Consider the following 22035-nt stretch of genomic DNA (forward strand, 5'->3'; position numbering starts at 1 on the left):
CAGGATACAGAAACCCGATGGAACAGTACGTTTTATATGCTACGTCTAGTGGAGCAAAAGGAATGCATTGCAGCCTGTTTATCAACTTTGTATTCAGGTGTAGAGAACCTCACAGCTGACGAGTGGCGAATTTTGAGCGAATGTTTACGTGTACTAGAGCCATTTGAAGTGGTAACAAGTGATGAAACCTACACCTCTTTCGAAAGCTATTCCAGTAATCAGACAGCTTATCATAACCGTATGCAATGGGAAGTGGGCTACCACGACAGCACAAGAGTTACAGCAACGCTGCACAACTCACCAATAGCCCGGCTAGGCTTAATAGAAACAAACAAAGTACATTCCGTTGCCACAGTTCTCGACCCAAGATTCAAAACATTACTATTTACGAATCCCATTCATTCAAAACATGCCGTTGCAAGCCTAATTTCAGAGTGCACAAACGTGGTAGAGGCCGTACGATCTATTCATTCTACTGCTAACGACACTATCCACGAATACCATGTCGTACAAAACGCCAGTAGTTCCTTGTGGGCTTCTTTCGATGAAGAGGTTTCCAATAAAAATCTAATGAAAAGCGGTTGTGATAGCATAGACCTGGAGGTACAACGACATTTGGAAGAACCGTACCTACAACGCACGGATAATCCTTTACACTACTCGGAAAAAAATGGAAACAGTTACCCAGGTCTATCTGTCGTGCCAAAAAAAAATATCTTGCAATACCTGCAACTTCTGTTCCCAGTGAAAGAATATTTTCGAAAACAGGACTACTTATAAACAAAGAAGCAGACTAAAAGGCCAATTGGTTAATAAAATATTTATAAACAAAAATCGACGGCAGTGTAGCAATGCGATGTAAAAATGCCTTCTACTGAACAACTTGTTTCCTTTGTTTCTTCTGTAAGTAAACTCATGTACGCACTTTCTGTACAAAGGCTATAGTACTCTTACGTTTAAGCATGAATGCATACATGCACAATGTACAAAGTAATTTATTTTGTAAGAATAAAGCTTGTTTTATACGAATTCTGTGCTTTGTTTTAAACAACAATTCTATGATTTTTGTCTTATGAGATATACTAATACTTCAGTAAACAATAACGGTAGTACAGTTGATATAGAATTTCAAAGTTTTTCCGAGCACGTACGTACGACGAGTACGACCGCTGCGGCTCAGTGCTTCCTGCACTGAAGGTTTGCGCTGTTTCTCAGAGAGCGCAGCACTGACAATTTCTCGAGCGTACCCGAGACATTGCCTTCGCGCCGCGCGTCTCGAGCGCGATCATAGCCCATCCCTAGTTGAATGCCACACACTTAGTGACGGATTATTCACCCCCTCTCAGGTCAGGCCCATGGTGCTCTGTCGCCAGGCATAAGGTTCGGCTGCCAACTTGTTCACTGCGTCAACTTTTTTCAATTTGGCACATTGTATAAATCTCACTTTATTCGAGCAATTACTGAGAACCCCACAATGCTGAGCACATCCAATTCCCACCCTTTCCACAAATCTAAACTAGGACCTCTGCATTACTAGACCTGAGGCACCCTGCACTTCCACTGCAAATTTCATTTTCATCTGCACACAACTAAAATCACCAATATTAAACCTCAATAGTGTCTGCTTAGCCTGGGGGGGGGGGGGGAAAGCTTCCATAATCTGTGTACTTTTCTTTTTCATTTTGCTACCAAGTTTTAGCACTTAGCAAACAGCTTCCTCTTTTTTCATTAGTACTGCAGTTATTAAGTTACACTATTGTCTTTGACCTACTGATTGCCTTTTGTCCTTAACAGTTTTGGTATTTCTTTCACTTACCTGTAAACCTTCACACAAACTAAACAAAATTAATCACTTGTGGCTGTAGTCTTAATATCAGATTCTGCATCTAACAACTTATTGCAATTAATACAGAAGTTACAGGAAAGGAACACATATGTAAACTTTAGAAATCCTCACCATTGAAGAAGCAAATTATTCTCCAACAAACCACCTGATATTTTCAGCTTTTGCTGAGCTCAGTCTCAAGTCTATACACAATTCTCTATCACAGAACACTTGATGGAATACTTTAATAATCCTTTTCTTTGATGGAAACCTTATTTTGAAGGTTAATAAAATTAAAAAGTAATGCAGAACTTCATTTTGTCATTAACAAATGTTGAAAGAAGCCACAATGTTAAGTTTCTCACAGAACACTTATTCACTACACAGTTTGGGAAACCTTGCTCTATAGTAATAATTAGCTCAAAAACCAAGAATAATAATTGTAAAACATAATTGATAGTTTATAAAGGTATAATATGCAACAAGTTTGATACAATTTCTTGCATCATTAGAATGAATGATATCACAAGGCCATGTACTCATCACAACCCTTAGTGTCTAGCCACACAGTGTCCAGGAAATGTTCCCTTAGCACCATCTCACCAAGTCCAAACAGTATCCAGTTGCACACACATACATAAACTGCGTCAATTTAAATGTATGGTGGGAACAGGTAAGGAACCACCCTCCAATTAGGTGCAAAGTCTTCCCATTCCCAAAGAAAAAATATTTTACTTTTTGGCATTTACAACCTTAAACTTACATTCACCTACCATCAATAAGCTATTGAAATTTGCTGTTTTACAATGAAGTTGTGGATCAAAGCAGGCCAAAATAGCTTTCTATATATTTGTGTAAAAGACTACTTTTTACCTAAATGAGTAAACATCACAGAAAAAGACAATGAACCAAGAATATCATCCAGCACTATTCAACATTGAAAATCATTGATGTGTAGCAAGGAGCTGACCACTACATTCTCCCTACACAGAAATCAGATGAAAAAAGATACATGCAAGCAGTGGCTATTTTTTTAAAGGAATTCATGAGCTTTATGAACAGGTCCACTAGTAAAAATTTTACAAAATCTGGTTAATTAAAAGTTTATGGAAAATCTAAGACTTGAAACCAGAAGCTATGAACAAAACAAAATGAACTAACAACAGCTGAGTAGTAACATTACTGATCAGTCCCCTTTAACACTGGAACTGCCTTTATACACAACTGTTTAGCATACACGGTTTTATATATAACTCTTGCAAGAATTTGTAATATATATTTATGCCAGATCAAGTAACAAGTAACTAGAATTTGTCTAATCAATTTATTTAATCATAGCCTAAACATTACAATAAAACAATTACAACAGGTAAAATACTGCCATTGTCAGAGCTTTAGTAGTAGAAATTTCTGCCACTGTGTGTACCACAAATCATTGTCAGCCCAGTGCCACCTCACAGTGATTGTTTCTCCTAGTGCTCTTATATTCTTGTTTCAAATATAAGTTTACATGAACAATGTGCAGCTGTGAAATTGTTTTCTACTCAGTAAAAATGCTGCTGAAGCAATTTTAATGTTTACAACAGCTCACCAAGATGCTATAGGAAAAATTGCATAAGGCGACATGTCAACTGAAACCTCGTTCTGGACATCCATTGATCGACTGTCAGATTGGTGGGTTATCTTTGAGATTGGTTCAACTAATTTTAATGACAAATTTGGGAATGAAAAGGGTTGCTATAAAGTTTGCTCATTGGGTTCTGACATTTAATAAAAATGGCATGGTTCCACTGCCCCACATAGCTTACTCACCTGACCTGTCTCCATGTGACTACTTCCACACATGAAAAGCAGCAAGGAAGAACACCGATTTGACAACACTGAAGAATTCAAGAAAAAAGGATGGAGGTGCTGTCAGTTGTTCCTGAAGACTACAAAACAGTGTGAGCACCAGTGTGACAAAATGTATTAGTTGTAACAGTATTTTAAAGGGAATAGGGTTATTTTGTAAACAATTTGAATATGAAGCTTTTAAAAAGTAATTTCAGTTTTTTGAACGCCTTGTAATTTTTGAGGGAACTATTTTTCAAGGAAATCCTCACTTATGGTAATTTTACATAGTTTCTTTAGAAATTTGTATTGTAAGAGAAGCAAATTATTTTTACCAGAAAAGCATTTGCCTGCTGTAGTGAGATGTTACTGATCTCTCAAAATTACCTTTCAATTTTAGAAGCTTTTGTGCCTATCCAACAGGGTAAATGCAAGCATCCATACACAAATTTATTACATTGGCTTACAGATGTGTAAAATAAAATCAAGTTTACGGTCAGGTATTTATTTGTTCACAAAAATGAAACAGGTTTAATACAATCTCTGTGGTGGTCCCATAGTTGACTTCACATGTAAAGATCTGACATTCTGCCAGTGCTTCTTCAACAATGACACAAGGAAGTTTATTGCCAAGTGCACATTTTGTACTAACTCATCTTCTGACATGGCTACATGACCAACAGCAACAGAAAGGCACAGCACCTATAAACACATACAGCATTTCAGTTTACCCTAAAATGAAGCAACACTAAAACTAAAAAATTAAGGTGTGCTCTCCAAAAATGATGCATATATACTCAACACATTACAACCAATTAATACAGTCAGCACTAACTGTAGGCATGAAAGCGATCTTGCATAATATTACATATGCATGATGTCTATTCATCCCTTACTCTATGCACTCAATAGAAACATTCCAGTTATTTCACTGGACTGTAGGGTTCTGGTGCAATACTTTTAAACTTCCTTTCCAATTTGAAGTATTTAAAAGCTAAGATGTACCTTTTTCATCTGAAACTTAATTGTTGCTTTCACTTCATCAATTTTTGCCATCATTGCTTCTTGGTGTGAAAGAAGACCAGGAAATTTGCCTGCCTTATTTAAGCCTGGTCCAAGCAATCTTGGAATCTGTTTAATGAGTGCTTCACTTGCTAAAAATGCATCATACTTCTTTGCTGTAAAAAGAAAAATCTGACATCAAATATGTAATGCTACAGATACCACTAGGTTCATTCAAGCAGTCACAAGAAAACTTCATACATTAACAAACTGCCTCTATCACACATGCACAGTGATGAAGTTTTCAAGCCAGTGGAGCTTTTCACAGTGCAGAAGTGCACATTGTGTGTTTAACTGCTGTGTCACAAATTTATATTCACATCTGATTCAGTCATTCTAAAACAAATGTCACATTTGGCAGCTTTTGCAATACAATATATGTACTAAAAGCTGTCAGGCTTACATAAATAGACACTTCTAATTTATATCAAAAGAACTTTGTGACTGCATCTAAACTGGGAAATGTAACTATATAAAATGTTAATTTTCAATCTGTTTACACTTCCAAATCAAACTGCATTTTTAATCTTTTACATCATAAATCTTATGCTTTCTCTTATGTAACTGCCAAATTATCCCCAGAAAGCAAAAGAACACTGTTCTAGAAGAGCCAAACAGTTCCCTTGTATTGTTAGTTCTTTTACGTGTCAATCTTTATGAAGTTAAGACATCCTCATGTGCACAATAGGTGTGTTAGAGAATACAGATGACTGACAATGTGATGAAAATTCATTTATCTACCTTGCCAACAAAAAGTTACCTGCAGTAATTGAGGCAAATCAACATTCCCTTAAGATTTTGCATTTCTCTTATTCTTACATTTGCTGATGACATTTATTAGGTCTAGTATCAAATTACTATGTACAACCAATCATCAAGTAATATGCCTTTCATATTCCATGGAAGGTATTCATATTTTACTTATATTTTGAACTTTTATATTTGAACTCTTTGATTGCATTGTTTTGTTTCAGAACACAAAAACTAGGGTCTTATGCATTCATGTCTAAACTAAAGGACACTAAGACAAGTTCAACTACACAACCCCAATCAACAGAAAACAGCTGAAAACATGGGGAGAAAGGTCTATAAAATATGGTGTAGAGAAATGGAGGTCCAGAACTAAAAATTAAATGATCTTCACCATATTGCTACAATGGATAAAAATAAAACACTCAACAGCCCACACATCATTCGCTAAAACTGCCGATAACTCAGACGGCAAACACAAACAGTAACATATGCGGTTAAAAAACTGCATTCCATCAGGAAATGGCAGACATTCAAAAGTTGGGCAATTCCTTGATAGAAAAGGCTATTTTATAAACATACGATTTCTGTTGCACAAGAAATTGTCTTGTTTTAAGCAGGGGCATTCAACATATGTTCTCAATATAAAACACTGCCAGATGTGAAAAATGAATCTTGAGAGGAATGTCTTCCACACTTGTTTGCTTTGTACTGTTCATTGCTCTTTTCAGAGCAATGAGATTCATCTAGTTCCCATTGCATCCACAGGTGGCATGATTAGTTTGATAGGAATGCACATGTACAGGAGTAGACATGGTATGTGGGAATAATGCAGTGTAATTCCACACTTGTGAAGGCAATGGCTACTGCACAGTGCTAGGAAAGTGACTGCTCTGACACTGTCACCAGCCAACTGCAAATTCATGCATTTATCTAATATTTGCACGCTCAGAGGCAATCTCCAGTGAAGATCCTACACTTGGCATTAGCTATTTTGGAATTCCAAGGTTCACCTGTGACATTTCGTTATAGTTCAGCGGCACTATATACATGATACACAACTTTTCTATTTTGTCCTTTATTACAGAAACTGGAAAGTCAATATGATAAAACAGGATAAAACTGTAATCCAGATAAACTTCATGCTCATGGACTGCCAACAATTTATTTGCTTATTTAGAAATTTTATGATTTCTTGTCCTCATTCTGTCACTGCAGACCTCACTACAGTAAGAGCATTTAAGCCAATGGTATATCAGAAACCAACGGCTCTGCAACTTTATCTTTGAAGGACACTTAGAAGATGCAACAAGTCTACTAAAGAGACAGCTTACACTACACTCATTCATCCTGTTAGAATATTGCTGCGTGGTGCGGGATCCTTACTAGGTGGGATTGAAGGAGGACATCGAAAGGGGACAAAAAAAGGGCAGCTCGTTTTGTATTGTCACATAATAGGGGAGAGAGTGTGGCAGACATGATACGCGAGTTGGGATGGAAGTCATTAAAGCAAAGACATTTTTCGGCACGATATCTATTTACGAAATTTCAGTCACCAACTTTCTCTTCCGAATGTGAAAATATTTTGTTGAGCCCAACCTACATAGGCAGGAATGATCAAAATAAAAGAAATCAGAGCTCGAACAGAAAAGTTTAAGTGTTCGTTTTTCCCGCGCGCTGTTCGGGAATGGAATGGTAGGGAGATAGTATGATTGTGGTTTGATGAACCCTCTGCCAAGCACTTAAATGTGAATTGCAGAGTAATCATGTAGATGTAGATGAAGAATGTGGATAATACAAGGACCAATTCTAATGGAACTGGTAAAATAATTGCTGCAATGAAACATCCAGAAATATTAAAATGTTTGACCCAAGGAGTAAGAGAAACAGTATGTTCAACATACAATACTGGAGAATAGCCAGGACTAACAATGATTCTGATACAAAAGAGAAACTAAGAAATGCTGTGAGCACAGGACAATTAGCCTCATTTCACAAGCAGAAACCAGTGTGAATTTTGGGAGAGATTTTTCCATAGACCTGGAAAAGGCATTTGATAATATTGATTCAGATAAGGTTGCAAATTCAGGGAGAAGATGACTGGAAAACTATTTTATTTAAATCAAAAAGCACTAATACAAGTGAGAACAGACAATACCAAGTGGGCAGAACTACAAGCCCGTTTTCTGCTATCCTAACAGAGGGGTAAAGATAATGCTGAGTTTAGAAGTATTAGAACAAGTGCAAATCTTGAAATAACTATGTAGCATAATAGCAGATCAGCATAGGAAACTAGAACAGCAATGGCAAAAGAGGTATTCAGTAGGAGAAGAACTTTATAGACTACAGAAACGCTTTGAGAAAGACATGTTTTGCAACAAGTCATCCTGCACGACACTGCATCCTGGATACAGGAATAAGGAGCAAGGCTGGAAGCTTCTGGTATTTGAACATGGCAGCAGATGATAGGAGGAATAAGATGGATGTATAGATCGAAAAATTAGACCCAAGAGTGGAAGAACAAAGGCATTTAAAGAAAGTAAAAAGAAAAAACTGGACTGGACACACGAGAAGTTGTGCTTATGAAAAGTGAGGATATGTGGAAAAAGAGGCAAAGGCTGAAGATACATCAGACCCTGGATGATGTGATGAACAGCAGCACATACAGCAACATAATAAAGGAAGCTAAGGACCACAAGAAATGGCAATGCTAATTACCTGCTAAAGAAAAGTGATAATCTAAGTATAACAGTATAGTTTTCTTTTCTCAACAGTACATCCTTTCAACTTGGGTTATGTAGTAATTATCGTAAGTTATTTATTATACTTTGATGAGTAGTGTTACTACATAGACACAGAATGCAGTTCACACAAAAGTAAGTTTATCCAAGCCTTTAATAATAACTGGCCATCTAAAAAATATAAACATTACTAACCCAATTTTTTAACCAGCTTCTTATTCTTGTTCAACTTCTTAAGAGCTTCAACATCCATATAGGGGACATTATTGGCTTTTGCTTCATCACAGTGCTGCTGATCACCTAGAATGCAAACTTGCATTTTGGGCCTTGGGATATGCTTCAACCTGTAAATTCAATATAATTCTCATAACTGTACTTAACACTACACAGTAAAATGTATTAATGGAGCTCTCAGTTTGTATTCTCGTCACTTAAGATCACGATAATACATGCAAACACCATCATTGAAAATTTTATCGTAACTCCCCATAGTATCCATTTCATTGGACACATGTAAAATAAGAGGTCTAAACTCCCACAGAAACTATAAACATTGAACAAAGTTCAAAATAAAATTACCAACAACTTGCAACTCATTGGATCAAAACATTCAATTTCTAACTTAAGATTTCATTAAACTTTAAAATCCACTAGCCAGTGCACCCTGCAAGCCTCAAATTTATGGACAATTTCACCTAATTCTTAGTCCATGGAACTAGAATCCACCAAAAACAATTGTATTACCCAATACTAAAATGACCAGGTGGAAATACAAATCAATGATACCCAACAAGCACAGACTACCAACCATTTGCATAATCATCTACTTTGAAACCATTTGCATCCATTCACAACTTCATGTTTCCCGAACTTTGGAGTTTAAGGATGACAATCTGCCATATCACCATGCCACAACTGTTGAAAATTGGTTGGATGACATTCTGGACACTTCAAGTGAATGATCTGCTCACCCAAATCACCCAACATTAATCTCATCATTTATGGGACAATCTGAAGGCCAGTTCATCCACAAAATCCTGCACGGACAAAATTTTTCACAAGCATGGTTCAATATTTCTGCAGGGAACATCCAACAACTTGAGTTGATGCCACATTGAGTTGCTGCACTACACCATGTAAAAGGAGGTCAGACATTAAGAGGTATCCTGTAACTTCCATCACATCAGTGTATGAAAGCAAGCATCACATCCGAAGTGAAGACCCAAAAAATTCTGCAGATTTAAGAAAACACAAACCAATGTCAGTTTACATTGAGTAGTATGTTGCACTACACAGTTGGTGTCTCAACTGAATATCAATCCAGAATAACAATTTTACTACTGCAGCTAGCCACCAATCTGCTTTGAGTACCCAATTAGTAATTATTGTAACAGGGTCCAACATTTCATATTCAAGCACAAGCATGTGCACACATCAATCCACAATGGACATCTAAAGTCAAGAACATTTCGAATATCATTCATTCACACAAACCAAATGAAATCAACTGGATTCTCACTGGCAGCTTTCAATCATGATAGGGCACTGACATCTGCTAACAAAAAGTTAATCCTCCAGCTGGTGCTGAGCTGTGAGATTCTAGGGTGCTTTGTCACAATGTTTCGTGTCACTAAGTTTATCGCAGAAACAAAAAATTAGTTTGCCTATGAAAGTTGTCTGCATTAATGTTTGTTACAAATCCCACAGAGATTTAAAAGTGGCTTTTCTTCCAATAGTTCTTGTAATTGTTAAATTCCAATAGTTACACATTACAAATACACATCAGTAATTCAACATACCTTCATAGCTACAAGTCAACACCTACCTCACATACAAAACACCACAACACTCCGTATCACCATACTACACAGCATAGAATATACTAAGGAAACAACTAAGAGGAGCTTACTACTTGGACCAATCCCCAATTGATTTTAGTACTGAACGTGAACTGTGTGACTAAGAACATCGAAACATTTTCAATCAAGAATGAGATTTTCACTCTGCAGCGGAGTGTGCGCTGATATGAAACTTCCTGGCAGATTAAAACTGTGTGCCCGACCGAGACTCGAACTCGGGACCTTTGCCTTTCGCGGGCAAGTGCTCTACCAACTGAGCTACCGAAGCACGACTCACGCCCGGTACTCACAGCTTTACTTCTGCCAGTACCTGACGAGGTACTGGCAGAAGTAAAGCTGTGAGTACCGGGCGTGAGTCGTGCTTCGGTAGCTCAGTTGGTAGAGCACTTGCCCGCGAAAGGCAAAGGTCCCGAGTTCGAGTCTCGGTCGGGCACACAGTTTTAATCTGCCAGGAAGTTTCATTTTCAATCAAATTTGTTACTACACCATTCTTTCATTATAGGCTAAGTGTTTCACCATCATATTCATACAAATCTGTCAATTACATCTCTTGTTGAGAATACTCAGCTTACACCTTCTGACATTTGTGGAAGAGTTATTCACATCAGCATCAAATAAGCAGTCATTGTTCATATTTCCACACCTGAGCTGTACTACGTTTAGAAAGAACTAACATGTTTTACAAATCTGACAGAACTGGTACATTTAATGTACCTTTCATACAAGCTGTCAGATCTTTTACATTCTTAGCAGGCTGAACTGAAGCTCTTAACAAGCAGCACAAAATCCACTGTATAATATTTGTGAACAGCTCACAACCCCAAGCACAGATATCACTCACTAGCTCTCAGGGGATGGCCTGTGGCCCCAGGTTTCATGAACACCCAAAGGCCACTCAAAACTGCATTTCAGAACATGACAAGTTAACAGCTATTTAAGGGTTAACCTATCCTCACTGACTTGCCTTGTTTCCATAAAACTCAAGGTGTGTTCTGATATTTTACCCTATTATGAATCAGTAATTACACAACTTCAGAAAAAAATTATATATATGCAACATGGGGTAAAGTCAAAATTTTGCACTGCCTTAAGAAGGTATAACAACTGTACAAAAAACTTATATGAGTCTTCAACAGTTTAGCAACATTCTATTAAAATAAAATAGTTCTTAAATGTCTTTAATTCTCTAATTTCAGTATATGAAACCTACGTATAAGATTCATTATGGATTTCACTTAAACCATGGAAAGTAACGCCATTATCAGAACCTAATACTATATTCAGACTTTCCTCACAACCACACTTCCACTGTTCACACTAAAGGGAATGAATGGTGCTGAAGACATTGGGCAGAAAGGGCTGCACCATGTCCAATGCAACTAAATTAATGCCAATATCTTACAATTTGTACAGGCAGTCACACTCAAATAGTTTTTAGCATATCAATTCATTCCCAAGCCCACATGTGCACACTGTTTGCTACATGTTTCTCCCAGTTATCAAACCACTTGAGAAAAATTGTCAAATATCTTTTACAGTTAAAAAGATTAGGGAAGTCCCATCTACAACAATACAAACACGAATATTACAAATTGTAGGAAATTATATTTTATTGCACTTCCTATAACTGTCATACTGTAAGATTCCTTCCTATACTTGCATTAGAAATCTAAGCATGAATCAAATTACCATTAGTCTTGATATGGCCTTCGTGCTCAGTGTAAATGCTGAAACATTTTACTACCTTTTTAACACTGATAAACTTCATAACGGCTTATCCTTCCACGCCAAGCAATACACAGGTCTACAGCTACCCTATGGCATAAGTGAAGAAAGTGGTCTCCTACACTTCACCGACTACCACCTAGTATCAACCCATGGAAACGTTTTTGCAACAACCTAAATTTAAGTAGCAATGCAATTCTGTGTAAAGAAAAGCTAACGCTAAGTTCCTTCAGCAACAAAACAATGCCAAAGTAATATCAGTACCTGCATAGACAAACCACGTGGTTACATACACACTTCTTGCATCGTTTACGGATTTTCAAACTAGCCTACTGCTCTTTTGCTGACTTACCGCCATACAGGACAACGAATAAAATAACGGTAGTTAACTACCTCCCCAATTATTTTAAGACCCTGGGTGCAGGTCCGCCAGGAACTTCCCAGCTCCCTGACGTAGCATGAGATGCCTTTATTTCACTAACAACCGTGTCGAAATGAAATAGAGCTCACACTATTTCCCAAAGTTATGAATTATGTTAAGCTATTCAGTGCTTTGGAAACATTCTGTAGTAGAAATAAAGGTATCTCGAGTCAGGTTATCACGTACTTCACTGTCCCCGAAAATCGTTTGTCCTTCTGCGGATCATAATTCTTCAGGCCAATTTGGATCTCCACAGTTTCAACAAATTTCCTCTGCTTTTCCTTCGCGTGCGAGAGCACAGCACCTATACACTCGTACAGAGTATCCCTGGAAACCTTCGAACTGAAATAAAGTTATACAAATCATTAAAACCAAACATACAGTTGAACACAAAATGAACATGGTTTACAAACTAAAGATTAAAGTAAAAATTTGCAGATCACATCCTTACCTCATCTTCGCAGCACAATGTCCACCTCGGCAGTCTCACCCGAACACGACAGGAAATGGGCAAACCTCAAATGGAAGATGACACACTCAATGAACATAGATGACACTACACTAATTCCAAAGATAATCTACACACCAATACCGGAAATGTCGCACTTGAGACTTGCATGAAAATAAAAAAAATAAAATAAACAAAGTTCATTGCTGAATTTATTGAAATATATAGGCGTCATGCATGTTTACGCAAGGACAAGACCGCAGCTGCTTAAAATTGCAAAATCTTACTAGAAGCTGCTGCTGGACTTTCTGCAGAGAATTAAATACCTCCAGATTGTGACTACTCACACTTGCCCTCATGTCTCGCAACGTCAAAAGATCCCACAGTGCATAAAGCGAAACTAGATCTGGGAAGGTTAAGGAGGGAGAAAGGAAAAGAGAGGTGGGAAGTGACAACAGGTTATAGATAAAATAGGAATAAGACGTTTTCAGACAGTGTGGTCGTGAATGTGGAACACAGATTTCATCTGTTGTCACAGTTGGAAACTGATGAGCCACAAAGTAGAAGTAGATAGGATACAAAACTTTCAAAAAGTGTTTGATAAGTAAGAAGTCAGAAAAAGGTGCGAAGAAGAAGAAAGTTTTGTAGTTGGGTAGTTCCATGGTAGAGGTGTTGGCCAACTGTTACAGGACGAACTAGCGTCAGATTACCAGGTCACAAGCTTTTTTTTTAAACATAGTGCAAGTCTGGGTCAGGTGATAGAGGATGTAGGTTCATTTTGTAAAGACTTCACAAAGGAAGACACCGTGGTAATAGTGGGTGGGGTGGGCAACAGCATAGATAGGAACCGAAATTATTCAATTGAGAGTGACCTGGTAAAGATAGCTTCAGCAACGAGACATACTGGTTTTTGGCTTGTGTCTGTTATGAGTCGCCATGATCGGCCTCATTTAAGCTCTTCTGTTAGAAGAGTTAATTTAGAGGTGGAACAGCTGCTTGGATCAGGCAGGGGGTATCATATCAATGTGGTTCCTATTGACTCTATCAGCAGGTGGGACAATACTAGGCATGGCCTTCACCTCAACAGGGTAGGGAAGAGAAAACTGTCAAGGACTAATAGCAAATAACTTAAGGGGGGGGGGGGCAGTCACAAGTGATACAGTACCAGTGGTTACAAGTGACAGATCAGCAGTTTTTTAGGGTAAGAAGGGCAGAAACAAAAGTTGTTCAGAGACAGGCTGAAAATAATATTCACATTGATAAAACAGGCAGCCAGAAAGCAAATTTCAATGTACACAATTCACGCAGACAGCCTCCCACTGAAACTAAAGATACTCAAAAATTGGCAGGAAAATTAGGTTCATCCAGTTGTAATTCAACCAATGCACAAAATCAGCTATAACTATTGCATCAGAATATCCGAGGACTAAGGGGTAAGCTTAATGAGTTGCTTGTTTGTGTTGAAGAATTATAGTTCAGCAAACCAGTTGATATAATCTGCCCTTCTCAACATCATGTGACCAGTGGTGTAGATATGTTAAATGTTACAGGATTCAAGTTAGTTTCTTATTTCTGTAGAGGAAATCTGGAGAAAGGAGGAGTTGCCATATTTGTCAGAAACTGTTTTGATTTCAAGAATATTGATATTAATAAATTTTGCTAAGAGCAGCACTTAGAAGCTTGTGCAACAGAAGTAGTATTTCATAATACGTCCTTTATAATAGTAGGTATATACATATCTCCTTCAGGAAATTTTAACCTCTTCATAAAATATCTGGAAGCTCTGCTGTCCCACCTCATAGCAACAAACAAGGAAATAGTGTTCGCCGGAGATTTTAATGTGGATTTATTGAAAAGCTCAGTCAGTGAACAGTTATTGCAGTCAGTAGCACTATCATTCAATTTAGTTCCTACTTTGAACTTTGCTACTAGGATATGTAAATGCTCTGAGGCTGCTATTGATAATATCTTTGTAGACAAATCTAGGGAAAAAAGTGATATCACTAAACCAATAGTAAATGGGCTATCTGACCATGACATGCAGCAGTTTGTGTTAAATGTTGAAACTTGTTGGGAAAAAAAATCCATTAAATCTGAGTATGGAGCGTAATAAATAAGTAAAAAATTGAGCAATTCAGGAAATTGCTCAAAGACATGGACTGGATAGTTGTTTACAATATGTCTGACTCAAATGGAAAATACAAAGCATTCATTAATAAAGTTGCCTCCACTTTTAAGAATTGTTTTCCCTTAAAGGTAACTCAACTCACACACAAGTCAAAAAATAAACCATGGATAACACAAGGAAGAAAGATATCATGTGAGACAAAAAGGAGACTATCTACTATCTAGGAACAGCTCTGACGTTAGAATAGTAATGCATTACAAAGAATATTGCAAAATACTGAAGCAAGTAATCCAGAAATCGAAGCAGCTTTATTATGAGGAAAAGATAATTACATCAGGTAACAAAATAAAATCTGTATGGGATGTTGTGAAGACAGAGACAGGTGGAGCCAAAAAGGAAGAGGAACAGATAGCTCTAAAAATAAATGAAACTTTGGTAACAAGTACAGTTACTGTTGCAAACCTCTTAAATAACTACTTCATTTCTGTTACAGACAGTTTGGGGTTATCAGGTCTGGTGAACAGTGCAATGGAGTATCTGAGACCAGTCTTTAAAAATAACTTCAGTAAAATGGAAATGACACTCCCATCTTCCAAAGAAGTAGCATCCATCATAAAATCCTTACAATATATGTATTAAGCCCGGTCCACACGCAACGATCTGTCTGCGCAGACATCGGCGCAGATGTCTGTACATGCAAAAGATCGCTGCAAATGTGGTGTGTTCACACGACACAAACCCCAATCTACTACTCGCTCGCCATCTGTCGGTGTAGAAAAGAAATATCAGTGGCAAGCGACTACGCTCCCAATAAACGTCAAAAATTTGATTCAGTTATTTTGAAATATGGAAATGGAGGAACTTCTGTTGTGGTCTGTGTTCGCAACTTGTGTTGCAAAAAACATTCTGACCAACCGCAGGAAACAGAGAAAGCGGTCAAAATGGTGTAGACAGTGGCTGCTAAAGTGAAAGCAGTTTTCTCACGTAAATTTACTGCGAGGGTTGCAGGGCGAACCTAACGACTGGCGAAATTATTTGCAGATGGATGTCGAAACTTATAATTATCTCTTAAAGCTCGTAATCCCTCATATTATGAGAAAAAATATTTGTATGAGAAGGGCAATTTCTCCTCATGAACGGCTGCCGGTAACATTAAGATTACTAGCAACAGGAAGGAGCTACAAGGATTTGGAATCGCCACTGTAATATCGAAACAAGCGTTGAGTGAAATAATACCCAACACATGTGAAACTATTTACGCTGTCCTGAAGGATGAGTTCATGAATGCAAGTCAAGTAAATTAAGTCTGTCAAGTTACAGATAATACTCCTGCTTGGTCTTGGCGTTTCTTGATCACTAATAAAGCCAAGCAGGTCAAAATACCATAAAGTTGGCTGGTATACTTGTTGTACTCCTACACTAGATCTTCTAGATTTCTGAACTTTGGATAACTCTTTTCGGTAAACAGTTTGCAACGATTTTTTTTAATTACTGTTTCTCTGTTTGCCGAGGCGTCAACTGCCCGCAATTTTTCAATTAGATCATTGTATGCTGCTGTCTTTTTGTCTCGGTCACTATATTCTTTACTTTTAACCTTCCACAAACGAGGGTGGTTTCTATATATTTCAATGAATTCACTTACAAACTCTCGAGAACACTGACGAGTATCAGCCATTTTAATGCCCTGTGCGCACAAATACAAACACTAGACTGAGTAAACAGCTGTTATGCGCCAGATTTGCAGCGATCTCCTGTCCACACGCTCCAACTTGTCTGCGCAGATGTGGTTTGAACCCACAGTTTGAGAGGTTTCGCTCAAACCTCCAACTCCAACTTCCAGGTTTGCACACACCTCAGGTTGGTGCAAATCTTCTGTCCACACACAACGATCTGTCTGCGCACATCACATGTGCGCAGACATTTGCGCAGACAGATCGTTGCGTGTAGACGGGCCTTTACAGTCGTTATGATAACACATTAACAAATTTAATCAAACAGTGCTCATACGAGTTAAGTTCTATCTTAATTTATTTGTGTAATCAATCTCTTATCAGTGGAACATTTCCATACTGGCTAAAATATACTGAAGATAAGCCTCTTTACAAGAAGGGGGATAAAGAGATACCATCAAACTATCGATCAATTTCACTTTTACTGGCTTTCTCAAAAATATTTGAAAAGGTTGTGTTCAAGCGTCTCCTTAAGCATCTGACTGAAAATGATATATTGTCCATGTCACAGTTTGGATTTCTGAAGGGTTCTGATGTAGAGAAAGCTATTTACAATTACAATGAGAGTGTACTTAAGTCATTAGATAACAAATTAAAGGCTGTTGGCATTTTCTGTGACCTATCAAAAGCCTTTGACTGTGTGAACCACAGCATTCTCCTAAATAAATTAGAGTATTATGGTGTCACCGGCAATGCTGCGAAATGGTTTGAGTCTTATCTATCTAACAGGAAACAAAGGTTGTCGTTGCAAAATACCTGTGCAGTAAACAGTAAGTCTTCTACTGATTGGGAATTAATTACATGTGGTGTTCCTCAAGACTCCATTTTGGGTCCATTGCTTTTTATTGTGTATATTAATGACCTCTCAACCGTTACATTGAGATGATACAAACATTGCAATAAGTCGCAAGTCAAGTACAGATTTAGAAATAGCTGCTAATCAAATTTTCACTGACATTAATAAGTGGTTTAAAGCCAATTCTTTGTCATTAAACTCTGAGAAGACCCACTATATGCAGTTCAGAACCTGACTATAACGTATGAAGACATGCAGATCGAAGAGGTTGACAGTGTTAAATTTCTGGGATTACAACTCGATAATAAATTCAGTTGGGACAGGCATGCCACAATCTTGCTTAAGCACCTAAACAAGTCTGTATTTGCCATGAGAATGATGTCAGATGTAGGAGATATAAATATAAAAAAACTTGCATACATCACCTACTTTCATTCTATTATGTCATATGGGATCATATTCTATGGCCACTCATCAAACCGAGCAAAAGTTTTTAGGGTGCAAAAGCGTGTTATAAGAATCATTTGTGGTGTAAATTCAAGAACATCTTGTAGAAACCTGTTCAAGGAACTTTGTATTCTAACCACTGCTTCTCAGTATATTTATTCCTTAATGAAATTTGTTGCAAGGAATACATCTTGATTTCCAACTAATAGCTCAGCACACAGTATCAAAACTAGGAATAAGAAGAATTTACATAAAGGCCTAAAATTACTTACCTTGGTCCAATATTTAGGAACACACATTTTTAATACATGGCCAGCAACCACTAAAAACTTGGTTTCAGATAAAGTACCGTCTAATCAGAGTCTGAAAGACTTTTTGATAGGCAACTCCTTCTACTCTATAGATGAATATCTTAACAGAGTTTGTTAAGTCAGCTTAAGTAAAAATATCTGTATGATTTCAGTTTTGACAACACTACGTCACAACAGTCAAGATTAGGTATTGTGCGTATGATAAATTTATTAATAGTGAATAACAGTGTTTCAGTCTGACAGTGTGTTAATTCTGTAAATATTTGATGTCCCACTTTACTGCACGGTATTAGTTTATTTTCGACTATCTCCTGACATATAATCAGGGTAGTAAGTATTATATTCGAATGTTTTATGTTTTTATGTCATACTTTCTGACATGTTCCACACCCACGAGAATCATCTCATTTTTTGGGTCTATGGAACGAAAACTGAATCTAATCCAATTTCAAACCTTGGCATAATCATAGGCCATCAACAACATGGACTGTTATGTGAAGTCAAGGTTTCTCAGGATGTAAGTTTTCACGGTGATATTTGTAGTGGGAAAGCACAAAGGCCAATTCACACTGGCCTTCACGTCCTGTCAAAACATTCACCAATGCATTTCAAATGGCATAATCGACACTGACCATCCCATCAAGGCACATCAAGTCATATCACGTCACCGTCAAGGCCAATTCACACTGTCCATCACAGCACCATCTCGTCAAAGTGTATTAACACTGTCAGTCACGTCATGACACTGTATGTTAGGCCAATTCAAGCCCTGTGTAATAGATACATCACGACACTCTCTGGTGTGGAAGTTGTTACCATTTGACAGTTAGAGCGACACAAGCACTCAATGTAGTGAGAAAGCATTCACGTGCGTCGTTAGAATAATGTTCATTTTTAATTACTTTCTACTTAATTAAGGAAATAGTTGTCATAATTATGCGTTCTATTACGAAAAGGAGTGAATTATCCTGAAATACAGGTTAAACCAGCCGAAGCGCACTGACTAAATGGCATACGCTATAACTTATTCACGAAAAAATACTTTCAAATATGTGTATGTTTGCGGCTTACTCCAATCAGAGCAAGGAAATACAAATATTTATTCCACACATGCGAAGCCTAGACTTCTGTTGTTTGTTGTTTATTATCACAGGCACTCTTCCTGACACTTAAACATTTTTATGGAGTCTAAGGATTCGCCCATTCTTAACTTTCACTTGGCTTTCTAATACAGGAATAATTTTCTAAATGTAATTACTTTCGCTTCAAAAGTCAATGTGCGGAAGATTCTTGCTGCTTCTAGATCAAATTTAGCAATAATTGTAGAATTGGTTTCTTCTGTGGTGGGAAACAGTTTTATTACTTTCGACGATTTATTCTCACGCCTGTGTCGCTTTATCTTAAGCTACAGCTTTGGGGGCTTTTTTCTTACATTAAACAATGGAGGTGTTACATTCTAAGCAGGATACCTACATTCCAGATTCACTGATTTGGCTGAAACTGTAGCGAATGGGCCTCCACTTTATTGGATAGATATAGAATATCTTTCTGCAGTAGGTCAGGTCTTCTGGTGTTTCCTAGAAATTATTTGCTGTTGAAGGAAAACTGTATTATTCGGTAAATAATTGTATGTTACAAGATACTTGTAAATAAACTGTCCTGTAATGTCCAGGGTTCTTAGAAAGCTAAAGTGTGAAATGTGGTGTCATGTTGTAGTTATTGTCGATTTTTATGGCACTACAATGATTCCCTATTGTAAAAACTATATGTCAGACCAATATAAACGGTGCTATTCGTACTCATCCGATATCATATTCAGAAGTGTCGCTTGCTAGCCTCTGGGGACACTGATGTCCCTGTGGGTAACAAAAACGAGATGGAGTGACGCAACTGTTATGTTAAACTGCAACCCGTTATGTCAAATCACATGGCTGTCCCCAACTGCTTTTCTGCAGCCCTTGTAATCTTCACAAGATGACCTTCAACCGTTTTATGTGCGAAGAGTACATATTTCTGGTAGACTCCAAAGCATTTAAAAACCCTGTACCAACGAGATCAGTGCACATGTGTGCATAGCTTTTTGAGTCCAGTCTCGCACCATTCTCATTTAAGAAAATAAGTATTAGACGCCTGACAGCCATTTAAAGGAACAGTACATCTAGACCTTGCGAAGCTTTAGTAATTTATTAGGTAATTTTATTCCCTTGAGGGATTTTCCTGCAGAAGTGTGTTGCGTTTAAGGATCATGAGGTAACAGAAGTGAAAGAATCTCACTACTCCTTTATTTCACTTGGAAAATTAATATACTTTCCCCATTCCATACAACGATTTGGTCATGAGAGCCGATAATTGTGGGTCACATACTAAACTCATCGCTATAAATTATATGAACAAGTTAACGTGGCTTACTTTAGAGAGGAGGTAGCATAGGTAGAAATATGCATGATATAAAGGTTACACTTGTATTAGTGAAATTCAGCTGCATGCCACATTCATAATCACTGGTCACATTGCAGCCAATCACTAACAACTAAACCCGCCATAATCTTTCTTCAAATTAGATAATTTCCAACATTTGTAATGTTTGGGCATTTACCACACTGTAGCCTATTGACATTGGTACTAATAAACTGCAATGTATTTTCAATCAGCAACAAAATTTGTGTTATCAAAATCAGTGAGACAAGCTTATCAAATTTGTCACAAATAATCGAAATATTAAAAAAAAGATCAGGATCTTGAGGAGGAAAATTGTACATGTCAGGCATCATTCAGAACTTCTCCACTTCTCCAAGAAGTGCCGATTACAAGTGGGAAGCAGAAATGTTTAACTCAATTTAATTCATCAAAAATGATGTTTCTGGAAAGCCTGCAAGTGTCATTCATAATTTAAATAATGAATATCTACACCACTTATATATTTTTTCATGCTTAGCGTAAGGTATTTCGAGAATTTCTCGTTGTCTTGATCAAATATTTGCATTAGTGTTTCGTGTGTTATTGTGCCTCTCCTGCATTGCAGTCATCTTTTTGGCTATTTAAGGTTCTGGGCCTTCTACATTATGCAGAAAACCACACACATACAAATCTTCACTCATACTGTTTGGAAGTTTCACGTGGTGTGTGTGCTTTTCTGCATAGTAGAAGAGGCACAGTACTTTAAAACATAAAGAAACGACACTGTACAGTGCAAGAAAGACACAATACATATACAAACTTTGCACTAAATACTTATGTAAATATTTACACTTCACAATAAGAACATAATCTCGAAACGCATAGAGCTAAGCATGAAAAAAAATTGTACCATGTGCACTCTTTCATCATTTAAAATTTTATTTTTATTCTATTTATTTATTTATCCATTAATTTTATTTATTTATTTATCCATCTGTAGACAATAACTATTGTATGCTAGTTGTCCAAAAGTACATCTAAATTTATGAGAAACAATTTATGGAAAGGAACATACAAAATTTTACATTAAGTAGTACAAAGAATAATACATACAAAATTGTATAAAAAAAATTACAAAGAATAATACTTGGTCAAACAACACACAGTAATACAACTTTTTATACATGTACACTAACAATATAGCAAATGCATAGTCTGCTTGCCATAAGGCTTTACTTTTATATTCTCCACAAAAATTCACACTCAACAGCTCTCCATCAGATATACAAGATTAACAGAAACTTCAGGTGATGAAAGATAGTGTTTTCAGTTTTGCCTAAATATAAACATTATCAGAATTATTTATTGGCCTAAATAGTCATTTACAGAGTAAAACATTGTTCAAGTAGAAATTCTTTAAATTCTACTTTAAATGTGTTTTCATCTTCTAACTTTCTGATGTTGACTGGCAGTATGTTGCAGAGTTTTGTACCAATATGGCTCACATGCCTTTGTGTGTGTGTTCTTTTTGTTCACTGAGTGTGGAGTGCTATGTATTTTTGGGT

The 22035-nt window shown here is 37.1% G+C and overlaps 1 protein-coding gene across 1 annotated transcript; it reads right to left on the minus strand.

Moving 5' to 3' along the window:
• Positions 1 to 4144: 4144 nt before the first annotated feature.
• Positions 4145 to 12764, minus strand: LOC124804736 (60S ribosomal protein L10a). The gene is made up of 5 exons (XM_047265030.1): positions 12665 to 12764; positions 12400 to 12555; positions 8404 to 8552; positions 4661 to 4833; positions 4145 to 4357 (listed from the first exon to the last, which is right to left on the minus strand). The coding sequence occupies exons 1-5, from the start codon at positions 12667 to 12669 to the stop codon at positions 4187 to 4189; spliced, it is 654 nt and encodes a 217-aa protein (XP_047120986.1). The 5' UTR covers positions 12670 to 12764; the 3' UTR covers positions 4145 to 4186.
• Positions 12765 to 22035: the final 9271 nt, after the last annotated feature.

Source organism: Schistocerca piceifrons, chromosome 7 (assembly GCF_021461385.2).
Source record: "Schistocerca piceifrons isolate TAMUIC-IGC-003096 chromosome 7, iqSchPice1.1, whole genome shotgun sequence".
Lineage (NCBI taxonomy): Eukaryota > Metazoa > Arthropoda > Insecta > Orthoptera > Acrididae > Schistocerca > Schistocerca piceifrons.

Excerpts from the sequence above, each read along its gene's own strand:
- LOC124804736 (XM_047265030.1), bottom strand. Across the intron at positions 8,553-12,399 it reads CGATTTTCGGGGACAGTGAA|GTTGAAGCATATCCCAAGGC; the intron begins GTACGTGATAAC and ends TTGAATTTACAG. Across the intron at positions 4,358-4,660 it reads TTAAGTTTCAGATGAAAAAG|GTGCTGTGCCTTTCTGTTGC; the intron begins GTACATCTTAGC and ends ATGTGTTTATAG.